At 34.3% G+C, this 15324-nt stretch overlaps 1 protein-coding gene across 1 annotated transcript; it reads left to right on the forward strand.

Moving 5' to 3' along the window:
- Positions 1 to 6737: 6737 nt before the first annotated feature.
- LOC124939171 lies at positions 6738 to 7361 on the forward strand. Its single transcript, XM_047479677.1, has one exon. It carries the CDS (start codon positions 6738 to 6740, stop codon positions 7359 to 7361), a length of 624 nt encoding a protein of 207 aa, XP_047335633.1.
- Positions 7362 to 15324: the final 7963 nt, after the last annotated feature.

The following is a 15324-nucleotide window of genomic DNA, read 5'->3' on the forward strand; positions in this document are numbered from 1 at the left end:
GTGCGTAGACAATCATTGCCTAATGATTTTAAAGACGACATCACTTCTTGGACTATGAGTGTTGACAAATCATTTGTTTCTTCAATGACGGCTACGATGTGACCGTATTTCTCAAAAAGGCATATAAGAATATTTCGCACCATTCTCTAGTTTGTGACATCTTCACCATGAGATTTTATTTGGTTGACCAAATCAAAGATTTTGGTCGAGAACTCCATCAGGGTCTTTGTCTCCTTCATTTTAGTATTTTCAAATTCCCTGTGTAGTGATTTGAACTTAATTGTTCTAATTTTCACATCTCCTTGGAATTCACTCTATAAGATCTTCGATGCCTCTTTGGTTGTATTGGCACACATGAATCTGGGAAAGATTGTTTTAGTGACTATTCTTTGGAGGATTGAAAGATCGTTTACGTCGGCTTGTCGAGACTATTTTAGCTCCTTCAGGTCGGCTTTATTGAGGTCATTTTCTTCCTCTAGCTCATTCACTCCATTCTCCACAATCTTCCAATGGTTAAGAGATCAAAAGATGGTCTTCATCTTTGCGTACCATAAATCATAGTCTTGTCTATTAAACTCTAGAATGAGATGGTTAATATTTGTTGATGCCATGAATTTGGATAGATTGGTAGAAGATTTTGGTGGATTGAAAGAAATTTAGAGAATTAGATAGAACCTGGAGGATCTAATAACAAATATTAGAATATTTTAAAGAGAGATTTGACAGTGAATAATATTTTATTATTGTTTTGATATATATATAAATTGACTTGAATCACAAAGCCTTAGTATATAGGCAAGAAAATAACTAAAAACATTTTAGTAATCAATATGAGGATTCTAACGTTTCACTCATAATCATAATTGATTTAAAATAAAAGATAAGGTAATAATAAAATTATTTATTGAGATTTTTTAATAATATTTAATCAATATATAATGGAAGTTATACCACATTAATTTAAATAGATTTATTTTGTATATTATTCTAGATATAATTGGTATTGTCAACTATGATAGGAATACCATTATGAGAAAAATTAGACAATTAGTTTAGAAATTTCAAACGACCTTTGATGAGATGCATAATATTTTTTATGTGATATCAACATGGAATTCTAACCATTCATTACACCTGATGCACTTATCATGAAGGTTGAAGGTAGAAATGTTAGTGCCCACTGCCCTTAATGTAAGTGATAGTTATTCATTTGTAAGCGATTGATCACATCTTTGCATTAGTTGAAAAGAAATTATAAAAACATTTTTATTTTGTTATCTACATTCATTTTTAAACTTTATTTGTCTAAATTGACTCGTGATTTCCTTGCAACAATTTTCGTAAATAAATATTTGACTCGTGATTTCCTATATTAATATTAATCTGAATGCTTATAATATTTGACGTTTTTAATGAAATCACAAAGATATTTTTTGTTCAATTAAAGATTTCCAAGCCTTTTGATTTAGTGCTCCCTATTCTCACAGATCATGGCAAGGTAACTCCTAGATGTCTAATGGCTTCGTTTTTTTTGGTTTAGGTTATACATTTAGTTCTGCATCAAAATCTCACGTAATAAGACAACTATAGTTTCTATACTCCTAAGAACTTAAAAACAGAAAATATTCATATATCCCTTGCCTATATATTAACAAACCTTGCCTACACATATATTACCAGATATTATTTGTGAACCTATATGTTATCACATTAATTTGATTATCTTGATTATGATTCATGATTTGGAAAAACCTATATGTGTTATTGTAGTGATTTGAATAGAGGAATTTTTAAATATTTTTGGAGATAATAAATTATTACAAGGAGAATGGAATTTATACGAATAACTAGAAGAAAACTAAATAAATGAAATTACAAATTTCTAGATAAACATAAATAACCTTTTTGTTGAGATATAAACAACCCCCAACTACTTGGGGTAAATGCTTATGGAAATGATAAGTATGCGATGAAAAAAAGCCTAGTTTATACTTTTACATCGCCAAGTAGGTAATCACTCAAATACACTTAATTGGCAATATTTTCACAATTATGTTTGTTAATTACAATGATCTAAAAATGAAATTTATTTGGATCATGACTTATATACTAAAAAATAAATAATTACACCTAGAAAATTATTAGAACACCATCCAAAAACTAGTTTCAGCTTTAACTTCAATTATTTTCTAATGAAATTGTGATTATGAGATCATGTCAACACATTAGTTTCTTAATAGGCTCATATTATGCATGTTATTTATGGGATAATCTTTTAGGTAAAAAACCTTTGGCCAAACATTGATACCCACAATATTGTATTTGTTCAACTATTATTGTTTAATTGAATTGAGGTATATTTTTATTCCAAATACTATTTATCTAGCATACACATATATTTATATAAGCATTAAAGTGGAATAAGGCGGTCTAGTATCATTTGCAAATATTACAATGATCTTTTCGACATGTCGAGGTTCGTTGACATATGTTGGGTACATATTTCTATTTTTAGTTGTTATTTGCTTCTTCGTTATGTTTTTTGAATGCCAGAAATTAACTTAGCAAATATGAATTGACAAGGCTTGTGTCAATAATGAATATTTTAATAATGGGTTGGTTTGCGTATGGGGCTAGTATAGAGTTTCAATGAATTTTTTGGTCCTCTAATCTCCCTCCTACTTATATATGTTAATGTATTTGTTTAATTTTTGTTTATCATGACTATTGTAGGTGTACATACCATTTTCATTTCACAATAAGTTAATAAAAAAACTATCTAACTTCGTTTGTCCTGAAAAATGTAAGTTCATTTTTATTTTGTGTGATGTGAATATATTTTACGACAAAGTAGTCAATTATACAATTATTATGAGGTGAACTTTGAATTGGATGTTAAGAACACATGTGTGATGGCAGTGGTTAAAGTTGAAGTAACTAATAATGTTGAAATGAAATGGTTGAATTTGAAAATGTTGTGAAATGAGAATCCAAGGCCACTATGTTTGGTTGGGTTTGTGGACAGAACAACAAGGTGAAAATTCAATTTAGAAATTATTGAAACTCTTACCATATCAATGGTTTAATGTGTTTCTCCCTGAGTCTGGATGATATTAATTAGTGAGTTTATTGATGAAGAATTTCATGAGTTGAGGTGTATAGATTATGGACCAATGGGAATTTGGTATTTTGAAGTTAATTATGTTTCTCTTGCTATAAACTTAGAGCCATGTCTTACACAACTTTTGGAGGTTAGGAGAATCATGGAAAATTACTATATTACATTGGAATCAATTAAAGTTGAAATTGAGATTTTACACTAAATTGATGAAAATTCTACAAATTTGAAGCACCTATATGCACGTTAAATTGAAAATTTGAGCAAATAAATTGTGATTTATGAATCCGTAAAAAAGCAATAAATATATAATTATAATCAACAAATTTAACAGAAAAGTTTTATAAACATTGACTCTCCTTTTTACCATATAACTTACATCTAGAAACTATACTTGACACTAGCCATAGTGAATGCCAAACAATGGAATCTGTAAAAACAATATATAATATAATCAACAAAATTAACAGGAGAATTATTATAAACATCTTCAACTCTCCTTTTATAATATAATTTACATCTAAAAACTATAGATGACAATAATGAGAGTGAATGCCAAACACGACACTAAAAGGATTCTCTAGAATACACATTAATACCTGCCTTTATATTTCAGCATGCCTCTTTCACTAATTCATGGTTTAGAATCCCCACAATAGAATTATTCAGTTATTCGTGCCAATTATAAGATGAATAACAAAAAAAAAGAATGTTACATTTCAAAAGAAAATTAGTTACAGTAATAAAATCTTCAGATGACAAGGCTATATATTCAATTTTTTTAATGTTTCAAAATTGATAAAAAAAAAAAAGGAAAGAAAAAAAAAGAAACATATGAACTATGAGTTAATTAAGGAAAGTATATTTAATTACTGTATCATGCAAAAGAAATTAATAAACTTAACTTCTCTCCATTACTCACTTGTTAATCCACAACTGTTTTAACCATGTATAAAATACTATATAGTAATATATATAAAAATGTATGGAGTGTGTTGATTTGTTGTAGGGAGAATTTAAGTACTACAGAACAAGACTTGTTTATGGGGATTCAGAAAAAGGTAATGACTAGCGCACCAAATTATAAACATCATTTTGCATACACATGCATGCACTAGCTGAATGTTTGATTTTCTAGATAGACTGATGTTTTATTATGGGAAATTTCTATATGCAACATATAACTTGGAGTTAAGAGTAGAAAATAAAAAAAATTCCTTGATAAATTATTCGAAATATGGAATTGAGATTGTTACTAAAACTCTAGTTCAAGATTGATCTCGAGTTAAGAGGTGTAATGTTTAAAAAATGTTTCTTATGTCTAATTAGATCTTCAAAAGTTTAACATTTAAGACTTTAGGATATAACAAAATAAATTGTGTATAGTTTCATCCCACTTTTATTATTACAACTGGTTTAAAATTTATTTGTTTATATATGTGTTAATTTTATTAGACCAGTAAAAATATGAGTTGAATTATTGAGGAGAATGTTTTTAAGTAATATTGAGTCAACTTAAATTGTAAATAAATGAGAAGATATGTTTCTACACAAAAAAAAAAAAACTAAAATAATAAGAAATGAAAGTTAAATAGAAGATGTGTGTTAATAATTGACTTCAAACTTCTGAGATATATTTACAAATTGTCTATGAAACAAGAAAGTTACTTGTGCATAAAAAACAAAAGGCGCATTTTAGAACTCATTAAGGTATGTTTTCTCTTATGCATGCACCAAATAGAATAAGTTGTTCTTACTGATAAGTAAGAACAATCAATCCTTCATAAAATGTATATGGTAGTAATTTGAAGAAAATATGATTGGATTGTAATATGATTGGAATGTAATATTCTTTTTGTTTCATTTCACAACTTTTGATTTTGAATGGAACTTGGAATACAAAGATGTGAAGGAATTATGTCCTTTAATTCAATGTGCAATGACTAAATGTGAATAGGACAATTAAGAAAATTAATTTAATCCAATTATTTTAGGAGTCGTAGTGCTTTGCTAGAAGCCAACTATGATTAATAGGGTAATACCTACAGCTATTATAATTGGGTCCTACGAGGTCACACATATAGGGTTTACCAATAGATGAAATGAGAATGATTATATTACTAATATATTAGATATTAGTAATATATATTATTCCTTTTATTTTGAAATAAAAGAGTAACTTTGTGGATAAACAATATATTAGATATTGTTAAAGACGTTTAAGCAAGAAAGAAATAAATATATATATTGAGGATATATTTATGAAAGATAAAATTATAACATATTTTATTGTCATAAATATGTTACGGTTTATCAAAAAGGAAGGTGGAAGGTTTCTTACATGACAATTAAAAGGGAAATAAATTTTCCAAGGTGAGAAGGGCATTTAAAAGGATGATTATTCGATAATCAATGAGACACACAAAAACTTCCCCATCCCCCTTTTTCTATAGCTGGAGAGAAGTTCTTTAGAACAAAAGGGTGCTCTTGATTCTGAAAGCAAGCAATCAGATTGTTTCCTTTGGTTATCCTACGATCTAGCAATCGACGGTAACCGGATCTATTGGAACTCGTGTGGACCAAATAGAGGAGCAACAAGTGGGGCTCTGATCCTGATCCAATCAACCAGATCTGTCAAATTCACGCATCAAAGGTATACCATTTCAAGTTGTATGTTTATTCTATCAGTTATGCTTTTATATCAATGATTAGGTATTTTAGATTAGATCTAAAATTTCCGCACATATACCTAATCAAAAACAACAATGGTATCAGAGCTAGGTTGCATAAACTGATAGAACTATTTGATGCAATCTGAATAATAATCTAACAAGTTAATGATTAATTATAATATGATGATATTATTCGTAATATACAGTTAATTGATCTTGTTATGAATTATAATAAGTTTTGTTTAGAATTAAAATATATAAATATGATTTATATTATTTACTTTTTCTCAAAAGTTAAGAAAAGAAAATGCAAGTTCAAGATTAATACTCTTGAAAATTACTCCATGTTGAACCTTGAAGGATAGTGATCCGTAGAAAAGATTACATGTTTTAATATACATTGTTTTGGTTTTATTTATAACTATTTTTTTCACTTTTAAAATAAAACCAATGAAAGATTTTAGTTCCTAAAGAAATTGGGAAAATACCTTTCCACATCATAACCCAAGCAGTTTACGGTATTATTTTGGTTAGATGGGTTTCGCAAATGCGATTGTGTCTTTCCTCTACTGTATACTCTTGAGGGTGAATCTATATAAGGGATTAATAAACATTGATATGGTTGTACCCAATAAGAGACCAATACCAAGTCTTGGATCTTGAGGTATAGGGATGACTCTAAATTGGATTTAGATTATCAACCAAGAATTATAAAGAAGTTATGATTAGTAAATATTGTTTACTTACCCTGAATATACAAGGTCTAAGGCAGTGCAAAAGTACGTTAGACTTTTATCAAATGGGATCTTGGAATCATTTTGTTCAGAAAGGAACTATAATAATTTGAATAAAATGCGCATTCACTCCTGTTAAATTGTTTATCACAAGTGTTTGCATTGTCAATACATAAACTAATTAAGTTGTATTTAAATAACATATTGTAGATAATGGCAAACGATAATTTGAAATTCTCCCTGCGCTCCATTATTGAGAAAAACAAGTTAAATGGGACTAATTTCCTAGATTGGGAAAGGAATCTGAGGATAATTCTGAGGTCCGAGGGACGTGAGGACGTTCTTACTACCCCTATTCCAAAAGTGACTGATACCTCGTCTGACGAGGAGAAGGCAACAGCAACCCAATTGAAAATTGAGGCTTTACCTGTCACTTGCTTAATGCTTGCTGCAATGGAACCTGATTTGCAGAAGAGGTTTTTGAGTTCCGATGCTTATACCATCACAACTGAGCTGAAAACTCTGTTTCAGGATCAGGCAAGGATTGAACGATATGAAACTCACAAGGCTATACTTGATAGCAGACTTGTGAAAGGGAAACCCGTAAGTCCTCATGTGATTAGTCTAACTGGGCTGTTCAAGAGGATGGAAGATTTGGGGACCCCTTATGACCAAGAGTTGGCCACGGATATCGTTCTTAGATCCTTACACGATGGTTTTGCACCTTTTAGAATGCAATACCATATGAATGGACTAAAGCATGATCTAAATGAACTCCACAACCTGCTTAAAATGCAGAAGGCAATATCACTGATGACAAGAGGAATGAAGTTCTGAATGTCAATAGTGGGAAGGATTTTAAGAAAATGGCTAAGAATAAAAACAATTACCAAAGAAAAGGTAAACAAGTTGCAAAACCCAAGGGTGATGAGAAACCAAGAGTAGCTTCTGAACATGATTGTTTTTATTGTAAGGCCAAGGGTCACTAGAAGAGAAACTGTCCCAAATATCTTGAAGATAAGAAGAACGGAACTGTGAGTTCCACTTCAGGTATTTATGTTATTGATATAATGACAACCAATGTCCATACATTAGATAATGGTCCCACTTGGGTATTTGATACAGCATGTGGTGTTCACATTATTTCAAATGTACAGGGACTAAGAAATAGAAGGCGGGTGAAGGAAGGGGAGATAGACTTGCGCGTTGCAAATGGAGCAAGTGTTGCTGCACTTACTGTAGGAGTTTTTTGTCTGTCTCTATCTTCCGGTTTAACATTTGAACTTAATAATTGTTATCATGTTCTGTGTATTACCAAGAACCTTGTTTCGGTTGGTGCATTGCATTATGATGGTTTTGATTTTAGCCTTAAGAATGGGTGTATTTCTGTTTCTAAGAATAATATTTTCTATGCAACTGCTCATATGAATAATGGGATTTTTGAAATAGATCTTAAATCAGAATTATATAACATAAATAACAAAAGACAAAAACCAAATAATTTGAGTGAAACCTATCTATGGCATTGTCGATTAGGTCACATTAGTATGAATCGCATGAAGAAGCTCCATAGAGATGGAATTTTAAAAGATATGGATTATGAATCCATTATAACATGTGAATCGTGTCTGATGGGTAAAATGACAAGGTCACCTTTCAAAAGAAATTTTGAAAGGGCTACTGAACTATTGAATATAATACATACTGATGTATGTGGGCCAATGAGTACAGAAGCTAAAGGTGGTTATAAGTACTTCATCACATTTACTGATGACATGAGTAGATATGGGTATGTTTACCTTATGTCACATAAATCAGAATCCTTTGAAAAGTTCAAAGAATTTCAATATGAAGTAGAGACTCAATGTGGCAAGAAAATCAAAGCACTTCGATCTGATCGTGGTGGTGAATACATGAGCCATGATTTTGATCATCATTTGAAAAATTGTGGTATAGTAACACAATTGTCAACCCCAGGAACACCACAGCTAAATGGTGTATCTGAAAGGAGAAACAGGACCTTGTTAGACATGGTCCGATCAATGATGAGTTTTGTCAATCTTCCGATTTCCCTCTGGGGATATGCCCTTACTACCGCTGTACTGACACTAAATAGGACTCCGTCAAAAACTATAGACAAAACTCCATATGAGATATGGACTGGAAAAGTTCCAAAGTTGTCTTTTCTGAAAATATGGGGATGTGAAGCTTATGTAAAACGTTTACAGACAGATAAACTTGCCCCCAAGTCAGATAAATGTTTCTTTATAGGGTATCCAAAAGGAAGTTTTGGATATTATTTCTACAATCCAACACAGCAAAAGATATTCGTTGCAAGGGATAGTGTCTTTTTGGAAAGAGAGTTTCTTTCCAACAAGTCAAGTGGGAGAAATATTCATCTTGAATCATGTCAAAATGATGATGAGCAACAAACTCAACAACAAGATGACATGGATGATGTCATGGATGATGTCAATGATGAGATAAATACTTATGAAGGGATAAGGACTCAGATCATCCAAGAACCTGAACAAGAGGATCTACAAACTGTTGTGGATCATATTCCGGATTCAGTCGTTGAACAAGTTGAACCCACTCGTAGATCGGAAAGGCCAAGGGTTATGCCAAGACGTTATAATGATTTCATCTTAAATGCAAGCCTTGATGTTCTTATGTTAGAACATAATGAGCCTTCCACCTATAATCAAGCAATGATGGGTCCAGACTCCAATAAATGGCTTGAAGCCATGAGGTCCGAAATGGATTCGATGTTTGAAAATCAAGTATGGGACTTGATAGATTTGCCAAATGGGGTCAAACCCATAGGGTGCAAATGGATCTTCAAACTCAAAAATGACAAAGATGGAAATAAATCTATTCACAAGGCAAGATTAGTTGCCAAAGGTTATAGACAAATTCATGGTATAGACTATGATGAGACATTTTCACCAGTTGTTATGATTAGATCCATTAGGATAATCCTAGCTATTGCTGCATATTATGACTATGAGATATGGCAAATGGATGTCAAAACAGCCTTTCTAAATGGTTTTTTGGAAGAGGATGTGTACATGACACAACCTGAAGGTTTTGTAGATCCGAATTATGCTGGGAAAGTATGTAAGCTCAAGAAGTCAATTTATGGACTTAAGCAAGCATCCAGGAGTTGGAACTTTCGATTTGATGAAAAGATCAAAGAGTTTGAATTCATTAGATGCGAAGAGGATCCTTGTGTTTACAAAAGGTTTAGTGGGAGTAAGATAAATTTCCTAGTATTATATGTGGATGACATACTACTTATTGGGAATGACATTCCGATGCTAGAGTCCGTCAAAGAATGGCTGATGAAATGCTTCTCAATGAAAGACTTAGGAAATGCTGAGTACATTCTTGGAATCAAGATCTATAGAGATAGATCTAAAAGGCTACTTGGACTGAGTCAAGGAATTTATATTGATAAGATTCTTAAAAGATTCAAGATGCAAGATTCTAAAAAGGGATTTTTACCCGTTCAACATGGTGTATATCTCAGCAAGACGCAGTGTCCTAAAACATCTGATGAACTTGAGAAAATTGAGCAAGATCCCTTATGCCTCTGCCATAGGATCTATCATGTATGCCATGGTATGTACACGTCCAGATGTTGCATATGCATTGAGCATGTGTAGCAGATACCAATCAAGTCCTGGAGAAGCACATTGGAGTGCAGCTAAGAATATCCTGAAGTACTTGAGAAGGACCAAGGATGATTTCTTAATATATGGGGGAGATGAAAAATTAATCGTATATGGCTATACTGATGCAAGTTTTCAGACTGACCGAGATGGCTTTGAGTCACAATCGGGTTATGTCTTCATCCTTAATGGAGGAGCTGTGAGCTGGAGAAGCTCCAAACAGGATACAGTAGCAGATTCTACAACAGAAGCTGAGTATATTGCTGCTAGTGAAGCAGCAAAAGAAGCTGTTTGGATAAGGAAATTTTTGGATGAACTCGGTGTTGTTCTTAGCATTTCAATGCCTATTGATATCTATTGTGACAACAATGGTGCCATAGCCCAGGCTAAGGAACCAAGTTCGAGTTCAAAATCCAGACATGTTATGAGGAAGTATCACCTTATTCGACACATCATTAATATGGGTGATATTAGGATGTGTAAAGTGCATACAAATGACAACATTGCTGATCCATTGACCAAACCTATGCCTCGGCCCAAGCATGAGAGTCACACTAGGGCTAAGGGCCTCAAACATATTGGAGAATGGCTTTAAATTTTTTTTTGTTTATGAGTATTAAACACTTGTTTAAGTTTGACTTGATGATTTTAAAATATATGATATTTCATATTTATTTATACATTGTTCTTAACAAATATTAAATAATATGTCCAAATAATTCATTATTAACAAATGGGATCACCTTAAGTGTTCTGGTGAATGAAACCCCATTAAGTGAAATGAAGTTTTGAATTATTAAAAGTCTATAGTTCGAAATCATCAAATGGACATAGATGATTTTATATGTTACTATATTGTATGCTGACTGATAGCGTCAGGTTTCATGAGTTATAGGGACATAGAGATGTCTAGTCATATACATATATGTGTATAGATGATACATATAAGACTGACCTGCTTTAATACTCTTCAATATTATAGAGTTTTAAAATTAAACCATATTTAGTAGATTCCTCAGACATGAGTATGTTATGGTCTCACTGGATAATTAGTATTTCTTTGACATTATTAAACGCTTTCCGTAAAAGGGAGTTATAAAGGCAATTGTTAGGATTGCTAAAAGTTGAGTGGGAGCCATAGTCATACAAGACTGGAATAGTCCTCCTATTTCGTGTATACTCCGATACATTGAAAAGGGAATGGTGTCTCGGCCACTTGAAGAGTGAGAACTGAAAATGCATGGCCATGCTCGGATGGATTATTTGAATCATCCGTTTTATTTACAGTTCGAACTCAGAGTTCAAGAAACATATTTGATAAAGGATATGGATGTCATCATATCATCGAATAAGACACTAAGAGACAAGGTATCTGTTACGTGCGGCCCATCAAAAACCTCGGTCCTAAAATATTTCATGCATCCATCTCTCGGCCCAAGTGTGCATATGGGCCCGTTTATGTTTTTTATGGAATAATTCTGTTTTGTTTACTTTCTCTTTTATCTTTCTTTGAAACCGAATTCTGTTATGTTGGAAGTTTGTTGTAACCGAATACTCTTGGGTAAATCAGCCTCTTTAAATGGTGATGCCCACCCCACTTTTTGGGGCTATGAATTGAATATTTTGGAACTTGGTGTTTAAGTTATCTCTCGGCCCTCCTCCCCATTCTTGGACCGCTAGGTGTGATCTAGTGGTATTTCTCTCCTCCCCCTCGGCTCTTCTCTCCTTAACCTCGAATTCTCCTCTAATTTTATATCCGCTGCGCTAGAGTGTTGAATTCCATCATCAAGAACCCGTTTCTTGAATTAAAGAACTTGAAAGGCTCGGCCATAATTAAAAATCCTAACATCTTGGTATCAGAGCTGGACGATTCTCAACATGGTAGAAACTCGCCAGCAATCGGAAATGGATGCGCTCAAGACCCTGATTGAAAACTTGTCCCAACAAACAGCAGCAATGCAAGTTGCCATAGACCGTAGATTTGATGCGGCTGAAGAAAGAATGGCGGCCTTTGAGAGCGGGGCATCTGGAAACGTGCAAGAACCCCGCCACAGACCCTATGAAGATAATTCTTGCCACGGTCCTTCATCATTTAGGCCCCCGCACCCGGGCCAGAACCGCGACCAACACTATGCTCCTCCTACTCGGCTAACCAAGGTCGATTTTCCTCGGTTTGATGGGTCGGATGTCGAAGGCTGGCTAATATCTGCCGAGCAATTTTTCAGGGTGGATAAAACTAGGGATGCCACGAAACTAGAAATTGCACCCATTCACTTTTCTGGCGAAGCAAGAATGTGGTATGGGTCTTATCTACAGAATCGTGATCATATGGAGGCCCTATCTTGGGCCGTATTCAAGAGAGACCTTATGACTCAATTCGGGCCATCTATACATGATACACCAATGAGACAGCTAATGAACTTAAAACAGGTTGGGTCGGTTCAAGAATATAATCTCCGGTACATGTCGATCTCTCAAAAGTTATTACATATGCCAAGGGACTACGTCATTGATTGTTATTTGTCCGGTCTAAGGGAAGAAATTGCAAACTGCATCAGGCTGCGATTTCCAGATTCTTTAAACGAAGCAATGGCCATGGCTAAAGTCCAAGAAGCAACATATCGGTCCTTAATGAGCAGTGGTAACTTGTACAGCGCTGAAGCATCATTGCTGCCCACGCCATCCAATACCAACACAGCCGGGCCGAGCACCAATACTGACTTCAAGAATTCATCGTATGGGTCCTCTTCCAATGCAAACCAGGGCCATGTTAAGCAATTAGACTCAGCCTCAATGGATGAAAAGCGAAAGAAGGGTCTATGCTATTCTTGCAATGAAAAATGGCAACCAAACCATAGGTGTAAATCCAAGTTATTCATAGTTTCGGCCAATCAAGAAGATCAAGAACCTGACCAAGAACCTGTTTTGGATGATTTTCCTTCATTGCTCGGCCCAAGGGATGAACCAGCCATATCCTTACATGCCCTGACCGGGTCTAAAGCCTTCCAAACGCTCCAGATTCTTGGCAAAATTGGGAACCTGCCGGTGGTGATCTTGATCGATACAGGCAGCACCCATAATTTTATCAATAGCAGGATTTTGGAGAAAATAGACCACAAAAGCATAGCAACCCAGGTACAATCGGTTAGAGTGGTTGATGGTTCTAATGTGTTATGTTCTAGTGTGTGCAAGGACTTGAAGTGGTCGATGGAAGGCAATGAATACCAAACAGAAATGAAGGTAATTTCCATGGACGGATATGATATTGTATTGGGAATTGAATGGCTGATAACTCTAGGCCCGTCTTCTTGGGACTTTGAAAAGCTGACCCTATCCTATGATAAGCAAGACAGAACCACGGTCCTTAAAGGGATTCCTCGGTCGCAGGCCAGTTTGATGCATGGAAACCAGCTGGAAAAGACCCTAGATGAATATATTGTTGCTGCCAAAATGCAAGTAAAGAATAAGCCCGAAGGCCAAAATGTTTCACTCGCTGCAATGACTTTGGAAGATATTCCTAATGATCTAATTAGAAGGTATGGCTCATTCGATGCTGCTATTATGCTGGTTCGGGAAAAAGACTTGGCCTGGATTTTTGAGCCAAGTATAGAGTTTAATCGAAGTTGGAAGAAATTATTTTTGCACCAGGCGCTGGGGACATTGCAGCAACCAAGGCCAGCTCTAAACACTGAAAAACTCGACCTTGGGTGCACAGAAATTCTAGACAGGGGCGGAGTGGCAAGCGCCCCAGCAGCGCAAAGGACCGCAAGGACCGGGCCAGTTCCACTACTGAAGCGATTCTGCCGAAAGTTTTTTGTGAAAATACGGTCTTATGCTGCGACCTTTGCTGAATGTGCCGAAGCCCGGCCGAAGCCCGACCGAAGCAATAGTTTTGAAGTTGAAGATGCATATTAGAGGCTGACCAGTCCGCGTTCTTTTCGTCGAGGGCGACGAAATTCGAAGGGGGGGATAATGTTACGTGCGGCCCATCAAAAACCTCGGTCCTAAAATATTTCATGCATCCATCTCTCGGCCCAAGTGTGCATATGGGCCCGTTTATGTTTTTTATGGAATAATTCTGTTTTGTTTACTTTCTCTTTTATCTTTCTTTGAAACCGAATTCTGTTATGTTGGAAGTTTGTTGTAACCGAATACTCTTGGGTAAATCAGCCTCTTTAAATGGTGATGCCCACCCACTTTTTGGGGCTATGAATTGAATATTTGGAACTTGGTGTTTAAGTTATCTCTCGGCCCTCCTCCCCATTCTTGGACCGCTAGGTGTGATCTAGTGGTATTTCTCTCCTCCCCCTCGGCTCTTCTCTCCTTAACCTCGAATTCTCCTCTAATTTTATATCCGCTGCGCTAGAGTGTTGAATTCCATCATCAAGAACCCGTTTCTTGAATTAAAGAACTTGAAAGGCTCGGCCATAATTAAAAATCCTAACAGTATCTTATATTGCACACTTGTTTAAGGACAAGTGGGAGATTGAAGGAATTATGTCCTTTAATTCAATGTGCAATGACTAAATGTGAATAGGACAATTAAGAAAATTAATTTAATCCAATTATTTTAGGAGTCGTAGTGCTTTGCTAGAAGCCAACTATGATTAATAGGGTAATACCTACAGCTATTATAATTGGGTCCTACGAGGTCACACATATAGGGTTTACCAATAGATGAAATGAGAATGATTATATTACTAATATATTAGATAGTAGTAATATATATTATTCCTTTTATTTTGAAATAAAAGAGTAACTTTGTGGATAAACAATATATTAGATATTGTTAAAGACGTTTAAGCAAGAAAGAATAAATATATATATTGAGGATATATTTATGAAAGATAAAATTATACATATTTTATTGTCATAAATATGTTACGGTTTATCAAAAAGGAAGGTGGAATGTTTCTTACATGACAATTTAAAGGGAAATAAATTTTCCAAGGTGAGAAGGGCATTTAAAAGGATGATTATTCGATAATCAATGAGACACAAAAACTTCCCCATCCCCCTTTTTCTATAGCTGGAGAGAAGTTCTTTAGACAAAAGGGTGCTCTTGATTCTGAAAGCAAGCAAATCAGATTGTTTCCTTTGGTTATCCTACGATCTAGCAATCGACG

This window comes from Impatiens glandulifera, chromosome 5 (assembly GCF_907164915.1).
Source record: "Impatiens glandulifera chromosome 5, dImpGla2.1, whole genome shotgun sequence".
NCBI lineage: Eukaryota > Viridiplantae > Streptophyta > Magnoliopsida > Ericales > Balsaminaceae > Impatiens > Impatiens glandulifera.